Source organism: Dipodomys ordii, unplaced genomic scaffold, assembly GCF_000151885.1.
Source record: "Dipodomys ordii isolate 6190 unplaced genomic scaffold, Dord_2.0 Scaffold143, whole genome shotgun sequence".
NCBI lineage: Eukaryota > Metazoa > Chordata > Mammalia > Rodentia > Heteromyidae > Dipodomys > Dipodomys ordii.
In genome coordinates, this window is record NW_012267359.1 from 2,324,977 (window position 1) to 2,348,554 (window position 23,578).

At 52.4% G+C, this 23,578-nt stretch overlaps 1 protein-coding gene across 1 annotated transcript in view; it reads right to left on the reverse strand.

Moving 5' to 3' along the window:
• Positions 1-23,578, reverse strand: part of Cux1 (cut-like homeobox 1) — a 184,950-nt gene that overhangs the window by 57,480 nt on the left and 103,892 nt on the right. Inside the window, exons 8-10 of the mRNA XM_013031710.1 lie at positions 21,374-21,450; positions 18,890-18,956; positions 2,986-3,034 (exon numbers count right to left, since the gene is read on the reverse strand). Coding sequence (XP_012887164.1) covers positions 2,986-3,034; positions 18,890-18,956; positions 21,374-21,450 — 193 coding nt within the window. The remainder of the gene's footprint in view (positions 1-2,985; positions 3,035-18,889; positions 18,957-21,373; positions 21,451-23,578) is intronic.

Here is a 23,578-nt window from a genome sequence, read left to right on the forward strand (position 1 = left end):
AGTCTGCCCTGGGCCTCACTGACCGAGCCCAGTGGAAGACGAAGGGTTTGGTGGCCTTGAGGCCCTGGCACAATCAGACTCTTGCAAAGGGCAATGATGTCTGCCCAGAACAGGCCAGGGTAGGGCAGTGACCACCTGCCTTGCTTCCCAGAGAGCTCCTGGAACAGGCCCAACTCAACCCACAGGGTGCTGGCTGACTCCTGCTCCACGCAGAATCTAGAACCAGTTGTCACATGACTGGCATGGCGAGGGAAATATCTGGCTTAAGTGAGCAACTCATTTGTGTGTGTGTGTGTACTGGAACTTGAACTCAGGGCCAGGGCACACTGTACCTTAGCTTTTCTTTCTTTCTTTCTCCCACTTGAGGCACACAGTTCCACTTCCAGTATTTTGGTGATTAATGGGAGATAAGAGTCTCACAGACTCTTTGAGCCCCCATCCTCAGATGTCAGCCTCCTGAGCGGCTAGGATTACAGGCGTGAGCCACTGGTGCACAGCTACTGTTCAACTACTGAGGCTATGAACCAAGTTCCTCTTTTCCCCTAGCTGTTCTGATCACGGACAGCAAAACAGACAGGGCTGCTCTTGGTGCCCAGCGTGGTGGCGCTCACCTGTAACACCTGTGCTCCGGAGGCAGAGGTAGAAGAGCAAAGAGTTTCAGGCCAGTTATACAGTAAGACCCTGGTTCCACAAAACAAAACACACAGAGTGTGTGCACAGGCTGCTCTTGGCCTGTACCTTGTCTATTTGGGGTTTACACCATGAGGGTTTGTATGAGAAGTTAAACAGGTGCACCAGAAGAATAAAACAATAAAAATATAGCAGCTCAGGGAGCAAGCAGGGGTGGGGCTTGGGTTGACTAGCAGCCGGGATGAGGAACTGGTTTCTAGTTCAGATCACTAAATTTAGCATCGTGGGCAGAGGGCCGGGGCCACCTGTTCAGAGACTCTCCCCCTCCCTGGCCCAGGACCACGGTGCGCCCGGGGACTGTCTGTGAAGGTCAGGGGAGGCTTGCCAAGTAAGCTTGAGGCTCTGAGTTCAGTTCCCAGCACCCCCACCCCCTAACAAGAATGAAAAAAAGGGGCTGGGAATGTAGCTTAGTGGTAGAGTGCTTGCCTAGTATGCACGAAGCCATGGGTTCGAATCCTTAGTACCACATACACAGAAAAAGCCAGAAGTGGTGCTGTGGCTCAAGTGGTATTGAGGCTTGAACTCAGGGCCTGGGCACTGTACCTTTGTGCTAGCCTTGAGCAAAAGAAGCTTAGGGACAGTGCTCAGGCCCAGAGTTCAAGCCCCAGGACTAGCACACACACAAAAAAGAAAGGATGAAAAATGATCCGACCCCAGACACGGAGCCGGGGTCCTGCAGAGGCAAGGCCAGAGGGCATGCCCACCTTCCACGGCAGCCCTGGACCAAAGCCAGGGGTTAAGAGCACAGCTGGGCCTAAACAACTTGCTTTGGGCCAAGCCTGGCACAGTACAATACCACTGGCACCTTGTACCAGCACTGCTCTGGATGCAGGCTGGGGTGCCAGGCAGGGCGTGGCAGCAGCTGGCTCACGTTGGGGACCCCCGACGCAGGGCTGGGGGTGCACTTTGTCTTTGCCAAGAAGCCTCAGCAATGGTTGCTGGGGAGGATGGAAACATGAGGAGTGCCACGGGGTGGAACATGCAGGTGTCAGACCGGGACCTGCTCTTCCCTGTCCTCAGCACCAACACCAAGCGGCCGGCCTCTTGAGGACATCTGACTATGAGCCCTGGGCGAAAATCACGTTATATACCAATGAACTAGCTCCAACGAGGAGGGGCCAGTCCCGATGCACTGTGCCCGCAGTGTGGTGGCTGTCACAGGGCCTGGCCCTGCCCTGCTCAGCCCAGCCTGTGCCTCGCCTCCCCAGGATGGACTCTTGCACTGTCTGCATAGCTGCCCACAGCTCCCAGGATGGCTTCAGCTCTGTCCATCTCCTTCCGTCCCCCAAGGCTGAGGCAGGGTGACCCCTCCAGGATGGGGCCCGCTAGCCCAGCCGCTGGGAGCTCCACTCCAGGTTCCAGGCAGAGGGCAATGCCAACACCTCTGCCTTTCCCTTCTGTTTCTACTTCTCCTCCTCCCGACAGCCCTGGAACTTTATCCTTGCAACACCTGGGGCTACAGCTTCCCTATTTCCATTCTCTCTCTGTTTCTCTCCTGCTATACTAGGGATTGAACCCAGAGCCTCCTGCTTGTGGGCAAATGCTGTGTACCATTTGAGCTATACCCCCAGACCACCACTTTTATTCATTTGTTTATTTAGGGTAGGTACTAGGGCTTGAACCCAGGGCCAGGGTGCTCTCCCTTAGCTTTTTAGCTCAAGACTAGTGAGTGTCTTGGTTTGTTGGAGATAAGAGTCTCATGGACTTCCCTGCCCAAGCTGGCTTTGAACCATGATCCTCAGATCTCAGCCTTAGGAGTAGCTTGGATGACAAGCGGAAGCCATTAGGATCTGGCTGTATTTTTTTTTAAAGACAGGGCACACCCCTGCTGGCCTCTATTTTTCAATTCTCTTTCCTCTGGGTCCCAGGTAGCCAGGGTTACAGGCATGTGCCACCATACCCCACCCGGACATCTGCCTGTTTTCTGACATGTCCTGGTTGCTAGAGCTACCCCCGCGACCTCAGCCGGTTCTAGGCTGTCTCTCCAAGGGCCCTGTGAGAGCAGGTTCAGGATCCCAGCGTGGATCTGCACTCCCAGTACTGCGCCTGCCAAGTTCTCCCCAGGGAGGAGGTGAAGCCCATGTCGTAATCATTCCGTCACACGCTGACTTTCTGACTTAGGCATGGAGTTGATTTCACTGGGCAAGGAGAGGACAGATGCCCCCACTGAGCACAGGCCCAGGTCCTCATGAGGGGTGCTCACCCGAGGGTGGGAGCCTGGGGAGTGCTCGAGGCCAGCCCAACTTCCCAGTGCCCGTGACCACCCAGCTACAGAGCTGCCAGGCAGAGTCTCACCTGGTTGGCTCTCTCCAGGTCGGTGGTGATCATCTCGATCTCGTCGGCTCTGGGAAGGAGAGAAGAAGGGTGGGTTAGTCAGCAACCAGGCAGGTGCTGGGGATGGGAGGTGGGGAGGGGGCCCAGCGTGGGGTGAGAAGAAGGGGGCATCCTGCGGGCCTCATCCACTCCTGATATCCGTGTATCTGGGAAGTGGGGGACCTGCTGGGCACACAGAGCCAAAACCAGATAAAACCCTCCCTTGCAAAGGGGTATGCAGGCAGAGCTCTGAGCTGGAGTTCTGGAAAAACAGAGTGGGGAGGGCTGGGAAGGTGGCTCAGTGGTAGAGCGCTTGCCTTGCATGCATGAGGCCCTGGGTTCGATTCCTCAGCACCACATAAGCAAAAAGAAAAAAAAGCCGGAAGTGGCACTGTGGCTCAAGTGGTAGAGCGCTAGCCTTGAGCTGAAGAGCTGAGGGACAGCGCCCAGGCTCAGAGTTCAGGCCCCATGACCGGACCAAACCAAACCAAACAAAACAAAACAGAGTGGGTAGAGGTGAATTCTCCCAAGGGGATAGTGTCACCCAAGGCTTCAGAAGTGAGAAGCAAGTTGTTTGGGTTTTAAAGGATGAGTAGGAGTTTGTCAGGAGGAGAAGAGGAGAAGCCAGGGACAGGCTTTTCTGGGACACAGGCAACTAGGAGCAGATAGTTGGTTTGGGGCAGGGGCAGTAGGGATGGAGACGAGGGCTGGGGGGCTCTGTGTGTGAACCACTGGGGTCCAGACCTCTGGCTTGTCCCTACCAGTGGCTTTTCTGGTCCTACTGGTTTTCTGGCCCCCACTTCCAAGAGCGATGGCAGATACACCGACCCAAGGTCCACCACTGTGAGAGTAGACAGCACTTCTGCCCAGATGCGCGGTCAGTCCTGAAGCCCACTGTGGGCTGGGCCAGGGCACAGCCAAGGCTGGTGGCCACCCAGGAAGATTCTAGCATGCCCACAGGAGATGGAGCAGAGGGACAGCCACCGTGGTCCTAGCGGGGGCCTAGGCCTGCCGTGTGGCTCCTGCTATCCCCTTGATCAATGCCTGCTGGGTGGTGTGCACAGCTCAGCCCCTCTGTGCTGAGGCTGCCTTGTCCCCCGGTGCCCCTCGCAGGGCTTTCCGTTCATGTGTGTGTGTGTGTGTGTGTGTGAGAGAGAGAGAGAGAGAGAGAGAGAGAGAGCGTGTACACGCAAGTGTACTGGGGCCTGAACTCAGGGCCAGGGTGCCATCCCTGAGCTTTTGTGCTCAAGGCTGGCGCTCTAACACTAGAGTCACGGCCCCATTTTTGGCTTATTGTTGGTTAATTGGAGATACAAGTTATACAGACTTTCCTGACTCTTGAGTGCTCTTTAGCTTTCCCTGCTGCCTTCTAGAGGGTTCTGTAACTGGATCTACCTTGCCTGCGGCCATACCCACCCTGCCCCTTTTCTATCTCGCCCCTCTGTTGTTCTGTGCCTGAGCCTGCGCTAGTGTGGCTCTAAGCCTCTATCAGGTTTCCCTCATTCTCGGATCCATTTGTCTGTCTCTTTGGCCCATTCCAGCCTGGGGTTTGAGTTCCGCTGTTCTGCAGTATGCTCACAGGGCAGAGGAGCAAGCCCTACTGTGTGTCTGGGCTGAGGAAAGGCACCCAGTAGGTACTGGGCACTTTTCCCCAGGCCCCGTCTGCATGGGCACTAAAGGGGCAGAGTTCAGCTGCAGCAGAGCCTTCAGTGCTCAGGGTGAATGTGGGAGGCTCCGGGGCACAGGTCCTGACCCTTGGTTGGGTGGTGCCCCCCCAGCTGCCCTCACCCACAATCAGCATGAGGCCTCGTGGGGTGACAAGTGGCACAGATCCCAGTCCGGGCCTTGGGCGGGCTGGCGAGCCTCCTTGCCGTGCACTATAGAAGTCATCTTCCATCATCACTTTCTTCCTCCTCTTTTTTTTGGTGGTGCTGGGATATGAACCCAGGGCCTTGCACTTGAGCTCTACCACTTGAACCACAACCCCAGAACTGTTTTGCTTTTGTTAGTTTCTGGATAGACTTGTGCTTTTCACCTGGGGTTCAGCCTTAGATTTTGGTCTTCCTATCTTTGGCCTCCTCTGTAGCTGGGAGCACAGGTGTGGGCCTCCATATCCAACTTGTTTGTTGGGATGATCTTGCTACGTTTTGCCTGGATTGCCCACAAACTGCTGGGACCAAAGGCGTGTGCTTCCCTTGATGTCTTCACAGATGGTGATTGGATCTGGAGAGTTATTACTATCTAGGATGCAATGCCTTGTCTTCAAAAGATATCAAGTCACATGTACAAAATTAGTCACATTTAAAGAGGAAGCTGCCTCCTTGCCTGTCTGGAGCACTCTCCGGAAAGTGAGTCTCATGGTACCATGGCAGTTCAGGTGAACGCTGATTCCTAAGCAACCAGAGAACTGGCCAAAATATTGTATGCGATAATGCTGTGGCCCTGGCTCCCACTGCCAGGCTACCACCCGATCAGCTTTGTGGAAGGACAACGTGGACTCCACCCCGGGGCCCTGCTAACCCGTGGGCCCTGAGGCGCTTGTGGCAGGACCAGGATCCACTGAGACAGTGGCAGGAACCAGGGATGCTGAAAAGTCTGGATGATTATTTAAAAATTCTGTGAGCTCAGGCTGAGGGAGCGTGGCTCAAGCTCTGCAGAGTGCTTGGCTAGCATGCACAGACTCTGGGTTCAATCCCCAAGACTGTCAAAACATGAAGTCCGTAGGTTTGTCACCATTTTTTCTTTAATAGGAGCTTTGGGCCAGACACTGGAGTCTCATGCGTGTAATCCTAGCTACAAGGAGGCTGAGATCTGAGGATATTAGTTCAAAGCTAGCTAGGGTAGAAAAGTCCATAGGACTTTCATCTCCAATTAATCAGCAAAAAGCTAGAAGTAGAGATATGACTCAAGTGGTAGAGTGCCAGCCTTGAGTGAAAAAGCTCAGGAATAGCAGTCAGGCCCTTGTACTGACCCAGTACACACACACACACACACACACACACACACACACACACACACACACACACACACACACACACACACACACACACACGAACTTTGGAAGATAAGAAGTGCAGCTATTAACCTCTGCAAGCTACTGACCCAGTACACGTACACACACACACACACACACACACACACACACACACACACACACACACACACAAACTTTGGAAGATAAAAAGTGCAGCTATTAACCTCTGCAAGCGAAAACCAAGATGGCAGAATCTTAGAACAGCCACAAAATCAACAAAAACCTCCTGGGCCATGACGCGCAGGGAGCATTGGACCTGGAGCCTCCAGTGTTCCCCAGGCAGTGATGAGTTAACAGGCCTGCGCTTTCCTGCTATGAACCCCTTTTCTTTTTTCTCCTCCCCCTCCTTATTTTTTCTGGCGGCCTTCTTGAACTCAGGGCCTGTCCCTTAGCTTTTTCCCTCAAGGCTGGTGCTCTACCACTTCAACCACAGCTCCACTTCTAGGTTTTTGGTAGCTATTCAGAGGTAAGTGTCCCATGGACTTTCTTGCCCCGACTTGCTTCAAACTGCTGTCTTCAGATCTCAGCCTCCTGAGTAGCTGGAATTACAGGTGTGAGCCATGGTACCTGGCTGATTTCTCCTTTCTATTCTGAAGGCTCTGCTCCCACTCCGGGCCTCTGGGGCCTGGCCTCAGTGTGTGATCATTTATTTCCTGGAGTTGGTAATCACTGCACATACTGTTTGCTCGGCAGAAGGATTTATTATAAAAATTCAGCTGCCGACAACACAGCTTCCAGTGATCTATTAACCTGCACTGCAGTGCTCTGTGCTTGGTGCTGGTTCCAAGCAGCAGCCTGGGGCACATCGGGCATTGTCCCTCTCCCTGAAGGCTGTTCCAGTGTTCTCTGGGCTCACACATAGTGGAGGAGCCTCAAAGGACACGTGAAGGTTGATGGAAAGGAAATCGAATTTACGCTGGAAACACCATTTCCTTTTACGTGGGTGAGGCTAGTGAGCATCTCAACCCCCCCCCCCCCGATAATAATCACAGCCACCAGGAGCGGCTAAGCCCTCTGCCTCCTTCACACCCGTGGGCTCCACAGGCGCTCTCGTGACCAATAGTATTCAGGAGGAAGTTCACCTGCACTGAATGTGCCCACACTCACCGTTGGGTGTCTATTCCCTCAATAATACATGCAACGACTCTTCACACAGCACTGACTCACGCAAGAGATTAAAGTCAGCCAGAGCCATGCGCAGGTGGTCCACGCCTGTCCTCCTACTCAGGAGGCTGAGATCTGAGGATTGTGGTTCGAAGCCAGACAGGGCAAGGAAAGTCCATGAGACTTTAATCTCCAATTAACTGCCAAACAGCTAGAAGTAGAGCTGTGGCTCAAATGATATTATATCAGACTTGGGTGAGCAAACAAACAAATAAATCCAGGAATAGGGCCCAGGCCCTGAGTTCTATAAAGTGGTTTTGACCAAGAAGTACTAGCTACAATCTGATCTAGCCCCTGCATTCAGCTTACACATTCACAGGAGTGCGAGAGGGTGAGGGGGGCGGAGGGGCGTGAGAACAAGGCCTGAAGATACAATGGGTTATTCCAGATGTGGGCAGGTAACTACGTTTCTTGGACACATAGACCACAAGGAAAACAACAAGAGATGGAGCTTGAGGAGTGAGCATGTGTAAGGCCTACCTGACTGTGAGGCATGGGTCCTGCAGGACATCTGATCCTAACAGCTTTAGAGAAGCAGATTTCGTGGTGTTTAGAGGCCATTTGGAATCAGCACAAATGGGAATACCTAATCATATTTAGAATGTGGGATGTGCCCATAGAATTGTGGGGTACTGAACAGAGTCCTCACTGTAGGACTCCGCACGTGCACGCGTGTGTACTGAGATGCTCAGAAGTGAGAGAGCATGCGCACACCTGCATCCCAGCACTCGGGAGGTAGGAGGAGGAGGACTGGGTGGCTGGCGAGACCACGGACAGGACAGGTGCTGCATGGTGGGTGGCCTGGTCTGAGCCTGGCCCACTTTCGGAGGCTGGGAACGTAACAGAAACCAAGAAACCACAGAGAGTGGAGGCCATCAGGCGTTCTGAGTCCTCTCCTGCTGGCCTCAAGCGTGAGTGACCTTGTGTGACGGGGGCCGGCCGCAGCACCACTGGGGCAGGCACCGCTGTGGGCTGTGGGAAAGAGCCCCTGGCCTGGAAGGTGCTGGTCTGGCAGGCGCTCTCCCTCTCCAGCCACGCTTCTGCCCTTAGCTCCTCGACTGGTGAAGCTTGCTGGCTGCCACGGGTCGGCCTGTCCATCCTGGGCCACCGAGTTCTGGTAAGCAAAGGCTGTGGCCCCGCGGCGCCAGCTAAGCCATGAGCAGTGTGAGATGGGGGCCAGGCCTTTCCTACCTACAGCCCCAGGGGCCACCCAAGAGGTAGGGAAACAGCCTTGGGTTTGAGAGCCTCCCATCCTTGTAAACCCCACATTGATAGCCAACAGGGCCTCTAATCCCCTCATTGGCCCTAAGGACAGCTAGGTTAAGCAAAGGGCTGGTGGTAGAAGCTGAAGCTTCTGACACCGGTCAGCCCCTCAGCCCCCGGCCTGTCCCTGCCTCCCTCCCTGGCCTCCACGCTCCTTCTACGCTGTCCCCTCGCTGCCTTTGCCTGTCACATTAGCAGCTCAGCATACCTGTGGCTCTCGATGTCTACCCAAAGTGCCCTCAGGGTAGCTGGTGATCCGCTTTACCCAGCAAGGCTGGGGAGCAAAGCCATCCTGGAAAGCTTCCCTAATCACCTTGAACCTGGACTCTTCCACCTACCCTTTCCCCTGTGGTTGGGATTGTAGATGTGCATCATTATACCCAGCCTGCTTATTGACATGGGGCTTTTTGCTGGAGCTGGCTTGAGATACAATCCTTCCAATCTTTGCCTCCCAAGTAGCTGGATTACAGGTGCATACCATTCCCCCTCTTCTCCCTTCCCCAGGATCATTCACAGGGAAGACAGCATCCTTCTTCCTCCCACAGAGACTGCATTTTGCTTACAGAGTGGCTTTTTTTAGTCAGTGTGGGGCTTGAACTCTGGGCCTGGGCGCTGTCCTTCAGCTCAAGGTGAGTACTCTACCAATTGAGCCACAGCAGCACTTCCGGTTTTCTGGTGGTTAAATGAGTCTCAACAGCCTTCCTGCTTGAGCTGGCTTTGAACCGAGATCCTCAGATCTCAGCCTCCTGAGTAGCTAGGATTAACAGGTGTGAGCCACCAGAGCCTGGTCAGAGTGCCTTTCTTATGGTGACTTGAAAATGAGTAATTGGGTGGTCCCAACCCTCCTTGGAAGTTTTAAACCAAGGACTTGGGGAAGGGGCTTGCTGACCCTGTATGGACCTGCCCTCCCCTTTCCTCTGACCTCACTGGCAGGGGCTGAGTCCTGACCACCCTGGCCCTGCTAATGGCTGTGCCCACCGAAGCAAGCAGAGTCCGCTGAGGCAGGCCGAACAGCCCAGAGTGGGGGGAGGACAGGCCACCCCCAGCTACAGCAGGTGTCCTCGCCAGCGGTGACTGGGGCGCGCAGCGCTGTGGCTCCGAAGAACCAGCGTGGCTCACTCATGCCAGCCTATCAACTAACTGAACTCTTCATTCAAACTCAAGTTTTTGTTTTTGTTTTTTGGTCCGGTCGTGGGGCCTGAACTCTGGGCCTGGGCGCTGTCCCTCAGCTCTTCAGCTCAAGGCTAGTGCTCTACCACTGGAGCCACAGCGCCACTTCCAGCCTTTTTTTTTTTTTTTTCTGCTTATCGAACCCAGGGCCTCATGCATGCAAGGCAAGTACTCTACCACTGAGCCACCTTCCTAGCCCTCAAACTCAAGTTTTAATGGACTTCCCTGTCCAGGCTGGCTTTGAACCACGATCCTTAGATCTCAGCCTCCTGTGTGTGAGCCACTGGCACCTGGACTAGGGAGTTTTTTTGTTTGTTTGTTTGTTTTGAGACAAGATCCTCGCTTCGTAGCCCAAGCTTGCCTTGAACAACTGATCTTCCTGCCTTGGCCTTCCCTATACAGGGACTTGGGAAGCTACAGGAGGAGTCAAGCCCCATCTCTACCTTCCTGGCTGGATGCCTTCAGTGGACATCATCTCTCCACCAGGACAGGACCCTGCAAGCATGCTCATTGCCTGTACTGTCCATCGTTATACGATGTTGTGGTGACTCTGGACAGGAACCCAGGCCCAGTTGCTTTTGTAGACAGTGCTCTCTAGGGCGAATTTACAGAGAAAGGGCCTGGATGCCCAGGTGATAAATGGCTGAATGTAGTGAAGTTAACCAAGCCAGTGAGATTGCTACCCACGTAGGATTACGAGGATTTTTCTCTGTGCAGTCCCTGCCCTGGGATCTGCCTGACAGGCCTCATGTCTGCAAAACCTTTACCCATATGTAAGGGGCTTAAACCTGCTGGGCAGTGTGTGGTTTCTGAAGACAATATGAAGTCACTGCAGCAGTTACTGCGGATTCAGAGTACTCTGGAAAAGAAGGGCTGGCTGCAGGGGTGGGTGTGGGGAGGGTGACCAGAACAGGGCATCACCGGCTGCTGTGGGAGACACGGGATGCAGTCACAGCAGAATGATGGGGGCCCATGTGTGCAGAAGGAAGGAGACAGACATACAATTCATTCAGGACATTGTCCCTAAAGAGGGCCAGGCTCTGGCTCCACACCTGCAATCCCAGCTGTGCAGGAGACATATGGAGGAAGACCAAAGTTCCACATGGGACCCTGGTAAAAATGTAAGATCCTATCTGAAAAATTATTAAAGTAAAAATGACTAGGGGTGGGGACTCAGGTGGTAGAATGGAGGTCTTTCAAGCTCAAGGTCCTATGTTGAAATCCTAGGAGCACCGAAAGAAAGAAAGAAAGAAAAAAAGAGAGAAAGAAAGAAGAAAGAGAGAGAAAGAGAGAGAGAGAGAGAAAGAAAGAAATAGAAAGAAAGAAAGCAAGTAAGAAAGAAAGAAAGTAAACAATGCAGGTGGTTGTGTGCAGGTCTCCAGGAATGGCAGGAGGGACAGGAGCAGCCAGTGAGCTCCTGAGTTTGTGAAATGAAGGAGATCACATGCATTCATTTGTGAGCTTGTGACATGAAAGACTGTGTGTGCCGGGAAGAAATCCAAACAAAAGCAAAAAACCAAAGAGAAGCTGTCTGCAGGGAAGAAGGATGCTATGGAGGCAGTGAGTCAACCTGTCAGAGATGCCATGCATGTATGCACCCATCCATCCATCCATCCATCCATCCATCCATCCATCCAATTAGCCATCCATTATTCATCCCTCTACTTAGTCACAATCCATCTATACCCCAGGAATCCATCCACAAGCCACAAATCCATCTATCTAACCATCCATCATCCATCTACCCAACCAATCATCCACCTACCCACCCGTCCATCCATCCATCCACCCACCCTTCCATCCTTTCTCCCTCCCTCCATCTCCTGAGAGTTTTTGACTTTCCCTTTGTGATTTCTACTTTTGTCATCATGCTTAAAAAGACCTTTTCCACCCCCTCGTTATATAAATACCCACCTAAAATTTCTTAGTGTTTTTATTTTTTATATTTGCATATTTAAAACATCTAGGCTATAATCTGCATAGAGCTCAGATTTAGCCATTTGTCCAACTACTTCGTGAAGATTCCATCCTTCTCCAACTTAATTAAGCCTGAGCACTTTTTATATACAACTTCTTCTTCTTAATTTTGAAACCTTCAAAAAAGACAGAAAGCTCCCAGGAAAAAAATAACAATCAACCATCTGCCCGCAGGCAGAATTAGCTGCTTCACGCCACTGGCCCCCCGGCCCGCCCAGGCAGGGCCCAGTTCTGGATTCCTTGTCCCATGTGGGCTTGGCCTAGAGGCTGGGGGTGGCCAGTAATCTCTACATCCTGTAAATCTCCCCAATCACGTCAAAATAGTCAGAGAAAACACTGGAAAGGTAAAAATATACAGTATCCAATAACATTTCAAAAATAGGCGCTGCTCTCCGGTGCCAGGCTATTTGGAGAACATTCCAAACATGACATAACTTTAATTTTTGTTCTCCCCAATCCTCTGGGCTACCTTTCAGGAAACGAGAGGGCACAGGGTGGTGGTAGGGGGTTCGTTCTCTGTAATGCTGAGCACCCCCAGCTCTGCATTGGAGTGTTAAGTCTGTGCACTCAGGGGAGCAAGGCAGCCAGGCTGCACGTGGGGTGCCATAAAGCGTGGCATTAAAAATTCACACGGCAGGCTCACCTCACCTTGCTCTGCTCTGGCTGCAGGAAACATGAGACACCCTACTGTCTCTGGCAATTGGAGACATTCCTCAAGAAACACCACCCCAGAAACAGAGCGAAGAGCAAACAAGCCGGGAGGGAAATCGATGGGCTCCATCATCCGCTGGCTCTCACTTTCCCATTGCAGACTTGGGACCTGGCTGTTGGGCCCCTTTGTGGGTTTGCTGTGAGCCAGCCTAGAGAGCCTTAAGTTCTCCACGCCAGGGCAAGTCACCCTCTGCTGGTCCTGCCTGGATGTGTCCCATGTATGGCCTCCGCTGTGCTGTCAGTCAGCTGGGAGGAGACCACACAAGGAATAGCCTGGCGTAGTGGCTCATGCCTGCAATTCCATTTACTCAGGAGGTGAGCATGAGGAAGAAAGTCAGACCAGGAAAAAAGTTAGTGAGGCTCATCTCAATGAATAAGCCAGACACGGTGGCCCACTCACACAATCTTCTTACATGGGAGGTCAATGGTAGGAGGATCGCTGTTTAAGGATAGCCCCAGCTAAATCATGACAACCTGCCTGAAAATTAGCTAAAAGGCAAAAAAGGGCTGGAGATGAAGCCCAAATGGTAGAGTGCCAGCCTGGTAAGTGTGAAGTCCCCAGCACCACCACCTTCCCCCCCCATCAAAACAAAACACAGAACAGGCCATGAATCGTACAGATATGTGGCATTTGTGGTGTGAGGCAGAGCTGACTCGGAGGGACACGCCCGCCAAGGTGTTAATGGCTCTGCGATGGCAGAGTCCCCACAGCAGAGCACCACAGCCATGGTGGTGCCATCTCGCTGGGACTGCCATCCAGCCAGCACCCAGTGTCATTAAGGAGCATGCACGGTTACATGGGGAGAGATGATGGGTCCTCGAACCCTCTTCAGCTTGGCTCATCCACTCCCTCAGATCTTTCTGCTATAGTTATTTTTCAGTCCTGCTTAGCGGGAACTACAGGAGTGTGCCCCTGTGCCCTTCTCAGGGCTCAGAGCTCTGTCTTTGGTCCTGGTTCTGGGGCTCAAATTCAATGCCTTGCTTGGCTTTTTTTTCTGCTCAAGGCTGGCACTCTGCTACTTGTGCCACAGTTGCATTTCCTTTTTTTTTTTTTTTTTGCTGGTTAAATGGAGAGAAGAATCTCAGGGATGTTTCTGAAGGTTGGCTTCAAGTCACAATCATCAGATCTCAGCCTCCTAAGCAGCTAGGATTATAGGCACACACTCTGCCCTGCTCAGCACTTCGGGACTTTCTTGCTGGATTCAGATGCAGGAGGCTGCCTCTCTTCCCTTCTAAGCTGCCCATGCTTGGGTACAAAGGCCAAGGAGAGCCCCCTTTGGGGCACCAAGGTTTTGGTGTGAAGTGTTCTGTTTTGCACCTATGGGGATACAAAGCTCCGGGAACACTGGCGTGTACATAACCTGGATAAGACAGGCGAGAGGCTGCCTGCTTTCTTCTACGAGTCTGACGTAGTGGTCTTTAAGGTTTTGGGGATAATACGTTTTTTATATTTGAGCCCATCCGCTGCAAATCATAAAAGTAGCTGCTTCTCTATTTTTAGGGGAATTAATCTGGCCAGGATAATTACAGCCACCCATAATGGAGGCTGATGACTCATCAAAAAGGGACACGGGATATGTCACATTCTTAAAGGGACAGGAGGGAGCCTGCGTGCCGGGACACTTCAGCTGGGGAAGCAATGCTTGTCTAATTGCCTGACTGAGATGACTGTGCGACACTTGGGCTTGGTCAGCTTGGCTGGATCTTGCCCAGTTTCTATTGACCTTCCTGTGAATTATGAAGACTGTAAAGAAAGACCCCTCTGCAGTGGGGCTCTATGGGGCAGAAACAGACTGAGTCAGCAGGGCACTTGTGCTCAGGCCTGTAATCCCAGCTGCTCAGGAGGCTGAGACCAGGAGGGAAAAAAGTCTTTGAGACTCTTACTTCCAACGAGACAGCAAAATGTGGAACTAGAGGCATGGTTCAAGTGGTACAGTACCAGCCATGAGCAAGGAAGCTAAGTGAGATTAAGAGGCCTTGAATTTATTAAGTACTGGGTCCAGAAAAAAAAAAAGAAAGAAAGAAAGGAAGAAAAGGAAAAAAAAAAGCCTTCAGGGCCACCTCGTGCAGGCAGTGCAGCTCTGAGAAAAACTTGAGTTTTTTTTTTTTTGTCATGGGGCTTGAATGTGGGCCTGGGCACTGTTCCTCTAGCGCTCTACCACTTCAGCCACAGCGCTACTTCCAGTTTTCTGGTGGTTTATTGGAGATAAGAATCTCATGGACTTTGCTGCCCGGGCTGGCTTTGAACTGTGATCCTCAGATCTCAGCCTTCTGAGTAGCTAGGATTACAGGTGTGAGCTACCGGCACTCGGCAAAACTTAACTTTATTTATTTATCTTTTTTTACACTGAGCTGCAACCCCAGCCCAGGGAGGGCTGAGAACATTGCTGAGGGGGCTCTGTATACTGGGCTGGGAGGTTTGGGGTCTGACAGATTGTGTGTTCCTGGGATGTTCTTCTGCATGCCTGGGGCACAGTAGGTGCTTTCTCAATGGCTGCCTCAAGGAGAGAAGGTATAAACGTGCAAGCGTCCATGTGACGCAGCCCTGAGCGCCCTCAGCGTGCTGGCTGGACTTCCCACGACACCAGCTGTGTCTCAGCTACCGGCCTCTGCATTTTTTATCCTAAGTCTTGGGACTTGAACTCAAGGCCTGGGCACTGTCCTTGAGCTTCTTTTGCTCAAGGCTAGCACTCTACCATGTGAGCCACAGTGCCACTTCTGTTTTTTTTTCTGCGTATGTGGTGCTGAGGAATCAAATCCAGGGCTCCATGCATGCTAGGCAGGCACTCTTCCACTAAGCCACCTTCCCAGCCCTTGGCCTCCATATCTTGTCCTCTGCTGGGATGTGGAGTGTGGGTTCCCCTCTGGCTCAGGTCCCTATGGTGTCTCTTGGATGCCACCCATGAGGCCCCTAATTGTGCCTCATGTCACGTCATCCCTCACAAACACAGTCCTCCTAAGAAATACGCCATCTGCTGGGGGAGGCTGGGGCGGTGCAGAGTCCCTAAGACTAACATTAGCTATAGAAAAATGGGGCGTTTCAGCACCACTCAATATTTCCTTTCATCAGGGCTCAGCGCTCCAGCCCACGTGTCCACACGTGTGACAGGGGCTCCTGGCCCCCCAGCTGTGGGGACAGAGTGAAGAGGCGGCCAGGGACTACGTCACCATGGAGCCCTTCCTATGGGCCCAGAGCCCACATCACTTGGGGTGGCATTCCTGGTGTGTGTGGCTGTAGGTGGGGCTATGGGATGGCAGACAGCTGCAGGATGGGAAGGCGGGCTGTCCAGGCCCCTCTTGGGGTGGCAGCAACAGCTCGGTGCAGGAAGTTGCCACCCCAGGGAGTTGCCTAGGACTCCCAGCTAAGGCCCTACCTCCATGTGCCAGGAGGGACACATGGGGAGACCGGGACATGGGGTGACTCTCGGGGGAGGGGGTAAGTCTCCACTAAGGAGCACAGAAGGAGACAGAAATCATTCATTCGTTTGAGCCAGCAACGGTGCTTGTGTGCAAGCCTGCGATCCGCTTGCACAACAACTGTTTTGGCAAGTCCCCCATGTTCCGGCAGATATTAAAACGGTTTGCCATTTGTCTAAGGAATCTCACATTAATAAACATGAAGAACACTTTTACCTCCCACTCGCGGGGACAGGAGGAAACAAAGAGCAGCTGTGCTCATCAATGAGGCCTTGTTCTGCGCATAAAGCCTAATTACATCTCGCTTCAAGCCTACACACGGAAAACTTTCCCGCTGCCCCTGTCACGGCCAGCCCTGCTGGCCCAGCTGACGCGGGCACCCAGCTGACGTGACCATCGACCGCCCTGCAGCCATGCCTCGCCTGCTGCCCTGAGCAGGGGACAGGCAGGCAGAGTGTCCGCAGGGGAGGTGATGGCACTCGGGCCACCCTCTCCGAGGCCCGTGGCTCTGGGAACCTCACATGATGCTGGATACACGTATCTTGTAACTCCCCACAGACACTGGAGCCCACCATGCTCAAATCCACTGTGCAGGCAGATGATGAGGGGTGGATGCCAGGGACAGACCCGGCGTGTGACCGATGGGTGGACAGATGGATGGACAGAGGGAAGGATTCGCTCCCAGGGCCACCACCCCCACATGGGCCCCAGTCCCCTTCCCACACACGGTGAAGCTACCCTTCTGCAGAGAGCAGCTTGTGCTCTGAGCTGTCTCATGACACTCAGGGCAAGGCCTGCCCCGAGCGCTGCGGTTCACAGGACACGTGAAAATGTCAGCCCTGTCACATGCATGCTGGTGGCACTGGATGCCGATCGTCAGGTGATCTGCTTGCCAGCCAATGAGAGAGGGGCGCATAGTGAGTGCTTGGTGTGTTCTGTTCCTTTTCCTCCTTCCCTCCCTTTCTCCCTTCCTTCCTTTCTGAGTCAGGGTAACCACAGGGTTACTCTGTGGCCTGGTTTGGCATGGGGAGTCCAGGGCGTGAGGTAGGTGAGGTGTGAGGTGAGTGCTCCTCCCTTTCCTTCTGGGTTCTAGCCCCTCCTCCCTGCTCTGCCTGTTCGAGCCCAGGTGTGTGGCACAGCCCTGCCAGCCCTAGCTGCCGGGACCACTACACCTGCCACCAGAGCTCTTTCTCAAATGGGAATCTTTTTTTCTGCCAAAGGCCATCATGGTATTGATAGCATCAGCTGCAGGCTGTACAAGGCTGTCCTCGTGGGCCGATGGCTGAGGACCTGGATGGGACACACAGAAGCATACTCATGAATGCGATAGAGTTTGAGGGTAAAGGGTCCCCAAAAAAGTCCTTTTGAAGGCTTGGTCCTTGGCTGGTGGTTTGAAGTCAGCAGACTGCATCAGGAGGGCATCAACTTATCCCTATGTTAATCCAATGTGGAGATCATACTGAATGGGCTGCTATTACAAAGTGAGGCCTGGTTGGAGAAAGTGGGTCACTGGGGCGGGGCTCTGAAGGGCATCTTGTCCCGCCCCTTCTTTCCCCGCCTGTTTCCTGGCTCCATACCCTCCTGCCATAATGCTCCAACTCGTGGCAGGCCCACAGCAAGGGGGCCAAGCAGCTATGGACTGAAACTGTGAGCTAAGGTCAGCCCTTCCTCCTTTAAATCATTTTAGTCAGACATTTTGTCACAGCAATAAAAATCAGAATAGAAAAATAAAGCAAATTCTGGCCGACTACAGACACACTGTGACAGACACCTACAATTTACTATGATGGTGTTCAGAAAGTGGCATGGCTTACTAAGAAAGAAAGTGGTGATAGAATTGAATGTATCACAGAGTCGCTGGCATTTCGTCATCAGTCGTCGGCATTACATCAGTCAGTCTGCCGATGGGAAGAGCAAGGGGACCACGATGTTAATCAGCACACTGTCCTCTCTCAATGAAACGATTTTAGAAAAGTATTAGTACTAACAAAGGATTGACGACACTGAATGCATCAGACTGAAATAATGTCACTAAAAGATCACATTCACTGAGTAAAACCATTGATTAGATTGCTTGAAACAGCTGAAGAGCCAAGCTAGGTGTCAGAAAAGGGTGGCGGGTGGGGTGGCTCCTGGCATCCCTCAGCTATTGGGGAGGGCCCAGGCTGTGGGCTGTGTGGAGAAGGGGGAGCGCGCGTCCCCCAGGCCATGCGGCCTCTTCTCAGACTGCACCGTCCCTGGAGGGAAGCCGCTGATGCCAGCGCCAAGGGATTTCGGCAATTTGAACTATCGCCTCTCTGGCCTACCTCACTCTGTGCCACCACGTCCCGTCTCAGCATAGGAAGTCAGAGGTCTGCTCTCCAGCACACTTTAGGCCAGCAAGGCAGACAGTGCACAGAGGCCACAGGGAAACGATGGATGACTATGAGGATACGCAAGGTGACCGCAGGGCCAGGTGGGAGGGCACTTAAGGCCTTCAGGACCAACCCAGAGAAGGGCTGAGGCTGCCTGGCAGTGTCCTCAGGGGAAGCTCACACCTCCCCAATCCCAAGGGGCAAGTGTGGTTGGGAGAGGGGTGCTGTGCACACCAGAGCCTGGGGCCACACAGAAGTGACTGGAAAGCTTGCTATTGGCGGGCACATTGCCCACATCTGTGGAGGACAAGATCCTTTAGAACCTGGAAATGGGGCTCAGGCTCTAGAGTGGCAGCACCTGCCTGGGCCCTGGTGGAACAACTCTTACTTCCTCCTTTCTGGTGCCCTGCAGCTCAAATGTGTGCATCTCCACGCTGCATGGTGCTGAGGTGGGGCAGGACCTAAGACACCTGATCTTTCCAATGACCCTGAGGGTAGGTAAAGGACTCTGGCCAGGATCTGCCATGCCAAGCTCCCAGAGGAAACCTTGCTTGAGCCCCATCTCTCATGTGCTGACTCTTCCCCATCATTCCCAAGAGAAAGAGAAAGGCCTCACTATAACTGAGAATGGGATTGCCAATGCATGGGACCATCCCGTGTGCCAGAGCTTGTGGCCACACAGGTTCTAGAAGGAACCTGCCAGGCTGCTACTGCAGGGATTAGCTAGAGCCAGCTAGGCAAACCCAGATGGACAGAGGACAGGCCACAGATAGAAGAGCATGGCATGTGGACTTACTTTGCAGTGCTTTCTTCATCGTATTTGGTTTTCAAGTCAAACAATTCCGTTCGAGTTTTTTCCAGGGCTAGAAGACAAGGACCAAAAATTACAACATTGTTCGCTGGCTAAAGGAAAAGCGCTCAGTATGTTTTGGCTCCAAAGGATGGGAAAGACACCCTTTTGTGAGACAGCAGTGCACACTTACTGCACAGATCTGCTGCTTCTAAATAACCTGCATCACTGAAAATGATTTCTGGACTCCTTTATATATATACTTTCATCCCCTGCCTCGTTTTGTTTTGTTTTTTGCTAGTCCCTGGGGCTTTAACTCAGGGACCTATCCCTGAGCTTTTTTTTTTTTTTTTTCTCAAAGCTAGTTGTCTACCATGTGGAGTGTGGCTCTCTTTTGGGCTTTTTAGTGGTTCACTGGAGAGAAGAGTCTTATGGACACTTCTGCCCAGGCTGGTTTCCAACCTCAATCCAAATCTCAGCCTTGTGAATAAGTAGGATGACAGGCATGAGCCACTGACTCCTGGCCCTGTATGTTTTTGTCACTGACAACCTAGAGGCTGTGACAGGGCTGGAAAATTCCTATGGCTCAGTAATGTGTCCTCTTTGAGTAGCACCAGTACAGATGTAAACAAACCTGCCAAGTGGCAGGTGTGTAGAGGTGTAGCCTATGCAGTGTACAACTCAAGGCCAGGCCAATATGCTACTGCTTCTTGTTTTTACCATACAATTTCCTTAGTCCTACTTTAGAATGATTCCTTCTTACTAAAGAAACAAGCTGACTACAAAACCCTGTGCCATGTGATGCCAGCAACAGCCTCATCAGCTAGTAGCATTTATATCTGTTGGATGTAGCAACAGTCAAGTGTGGCAGTGCATGCTTGTAGTCCCAACCCTCATATGGAGATAGGAAGACTGTATGTGGTGGCCAGCCTGGGCGATACAGTAAGACCCTGTGTTTCCAAGGGAGGTGGAAAAAAAAAGAGGCTGTGCCAAGTGACTGGCGTTCACCATGTACAGCCATGCCACAGCTACATAGCCCAGTGGTACTACCAGGTGGTGTCTGGCTGCATGTATGTATGTGGAGAGACATACATACTTCACTTATTAAAAAAAAAGGGGGGGTGGTTCAGTGGTAGAGTGCTTGCCTTGCATGAGGCCCTGGGTTTGATTCCTCAGCACAACATAAGCAGAAAAAGCCAGAAGTAGTGCTATGGCTCAAGTGGTAGAGCACTAGCCTTGAGCTGAAGAGCTGAGGGACAGCGCCCAGGTCCAGAGTTCAAGCCCCACAACTGACAAAAAACTAAAATAAATAAAAGATCACCAGGTTGAATAATTCTGGTCTTTTTCCAGGGCTTAAAGACAGGGACAGAAGCCATGAGAGCAGACAATAGCAGCTAGAGCTTCTCTCCAGCTTTTTCCCCGTGTAAGTGGGGTGGGCTGTTTGCTCCATGGCTGGACCCCATCCTAGCTCAGCACACAGGCAGTGAATTGTCCAATCAGTCTGCATTTGGGACACTCAAAGACCAAGCCCTGGGGCTGAGCCCCAACATCATCCACCTGCTCACGGCCTGCCAGGAAGCTGCCTGGGCAGCAGGCACCCACACATATAGGCATCGACATTCAAACAAAGTGAAGCCAACTCCAAACCTCTGACAGGCCACTAGGCAAAACAATCTTACCCTGCGTCTCCCTGAGTGTCAGAACCGTGAGTGTGTGAACGTTAGCTGCTGACATTTCTTCTGTGATCTCAAGTGCTCTGACCCTTGGCCTGGCCACGGGGCCCTGCTCTCACGGGTCTGTCGATGGCCTGTGTGTGAATGTGTCAGTGGTGGTGCGCATGCGTATGCAAGCGTGCATGGGGCGGGGATGGATCCCAGAGTCTCATATGTGCTCTATCACTGAGCTGCAGCGCTAGCCTGGTGATTAGATTTTTTGGAATATTGTTGGTTTTGCTGTGAACGTGCTTGTTGATTGTTTTCTACCCCTGCCATGTGTTGGAACTTGGATGATATCTTCTAATGTTTTATTGAAACAGATAACAGTGCTGCTTCCTTTCCAGGAAAAAAAAAGGGGGGGGAGAACCCTCCCCCTCCCCCATGCAGTTTAGAGTGCCAACCAAGCACCCCTTTTTTGGTATCTTTTAAACTGTAAAAGGTTCTGCTATTTAGTGCTCTCCTTAACTTCGCTTAGGGTAGAAGTTTTTTCCCCCTTCTTATTATTGTTCCAAATGAAATGTCAGCCCTTGACAGTGTGTGACGCAGCCGTGTTTGTTGGAGAGAAGAGCAGGAAGCGGGTTGGGGGGGCCCTCCCACCTCCATGGGGGGGGCTCCCACCTCCACACTCAGCAACTCAGCCCGGTGACTAAGAAGTCAAGGGAGCGGCCTGGAGCGTGGGGGGCATCTGAGGGGCAGCAGGCGGCAGAGGGCAGGGGTGCAGCATGCTGTCCCCCATGGCTCACCCATCTGACCTCACCAGGACGGAGTGCCCCACCTGTTTGCAGGGTATGCAGCTTGTGCTCTGCTTCCTCCAGCTTCGAGGAGGTGGACATCTGGGTCTCCTGCAGCTTTCTGGAACAGAAGGGGAGAAGGTCAATGTGGTCATGGCTGCCTACCACCTGTGGCACTCAGCAGCCTGGAGAGTGCCCGGTCTGGCTCTGGGAGAGGCAGGACAGGCCAGGGCATCTTTATGACAAGGGCTTGGCCCCCAGCCCTGGAACAGTGGAGCTGGCAGGATAGATCGCCCGGATGGGTATAATTACCAGTAATAACCAGGCAGCGCCCAGGAGCTGGGAGTCAGACTGGGGAACCAGACTCTCCCATCAAGAGAGGAAAGCCCAGGGGGCCGGACCCAAGATCCACTGCCAGGACACACCTGTGGCCGGAGCTCACCCTCTGCACACCTTTGTCCCTGGCCCTACCGCTTCTGTCTGCGCCCTGGAATGGCTGCAGATGGATGGAAGTGACTGGCATCGTCCCGGACCCAGGCCTCATGGCTCCTTTCCCAGGAAAAGCCTCATCATTCCACACCTCATGTTGTGCCTGAATCCTCTCATTGGATGCATTCAAGGTTGTTGTTTTTTTAAACTCTAAATCCTAGGTCCCACTCTTTTTCTTTTTGGGGGGAGGGTGTCTAAAGAATGGGGTAATAAATATCTAGCTTTATCATTTCTTCAATAATCAACCAGTCATGTATATCATCTTTTTCTGGGGCTTTGAACTCAGCCTCAGCTGCTGTTCCTTAAGCTTTTTCACTTAGGTTGGTGCTCTACCTCTTGAACCAGAGCTTTACTTCTGGCTTCTTGCTGGTTCATTGGAGATAAAGAGTTTCACAGACTTTTCTGCCTAGGCTGGCTTCAAGCCATGATCCTTAGATCCCAGCCTCCTGAGTAGCTAGGATTACAAACGTGAGCCCCTGGCATCTGGGTATTTATATCTTTTAGCAGAATGAATCCTTTTATCCAGCTTGCACACTTTGAAGTACCTGGTGCCCAGGCAGATGCAGAACTTTGTACTGTGGCCTTCTACTCCCACTACGCTGGGTTGCTTTCTCAGAGTTCTGTGAATTCCAGTTAGTATTTTCCTGGCTAAATAATGTTCAAGGTAGGGCTGGCCTATTTCTCACTTGCACAGTTCTCATTTTGGGGTGTTTAGATGGCTTGCATTTCTTCCCATGATCAATTACAGGGAGAGAGAACAATGAGTTCCAAGTGCTGGCTTTAGGACGGCTTCCACGGCAGCAAGGTCAGGGCTCTGCTGGCCTTTAGGAGCCCTGTGGCTGTTCTTCCTCCTCGCTCTTCCAGCAGGAGGAAGGGGGTACAGGTAGCACCCATGCCCACTCAGTCTTGTAGTAATGTGGGAGGCCACATTCGTGCTGCTGGGAGGCTAGCTATGGAGCCTCACAGTCCTGCCTTTGGGGATCTGTGAAATGACGGCTTCTCCCGCTGTGAAATGATGTCTCCTGGGTGCTGGCTGGCCTAGGTCTGGTGCTATATGGTCCCAGGGAGAGGAAGCAGCCATCCTCCTCCTCTGTGAGCAAGGCCAGCTTTGGTGTGCAAGCACAGGGCCTCCCTGAAGTGGCAGGCATTTCCTTCATCATTGAGTTGCCCCTCCTGCCCTGACATCCGGGTCTGCAGAGCCCATCCCACAGGTGTCCATAAGGGACACAGGACACCTTGACATTCCACGACACCCAGGGCCTCGTCCGAGGGACTGCAAAGCCAGGGCTTCCTGGCAGCGGCTACATGCACTTCTTCATCTTAATTTAACAAAAGGGCTTTTTGGTTTTGATTTGTTTTGGGAGACTGGGTCTTGCTATGCCCAAGTTAACCTGGAACTTGTGATAGAGACCAGGGTAGCCACAAACTTGAGATCCTACTGCCTAAGCTTCCTGACTGCAGGGATTACAGGCATATACCACCAGTCCCAAATAGCCAAAGGGTTTAGAAACCTGACATATACTGCAGGAGTTGGCAATCTCCTTATAGTTCTGTAAGAAATCTAACTTTCATGAAGTTATCATATTAGTGGAAAATGGAGAGTTCTGGATAAAGCAAATCGTTAGAAATCTAGACTACACATCAGCTAGATGGAATGGTTACAGTGTTTACAGTAAGAGTATCTGTCATTGGAAATGCCTGAGGATGTAACAAGGCTGAATTTTGGAATATTTGCTGGGGAGTGCAGCCAGGGAGGCTTC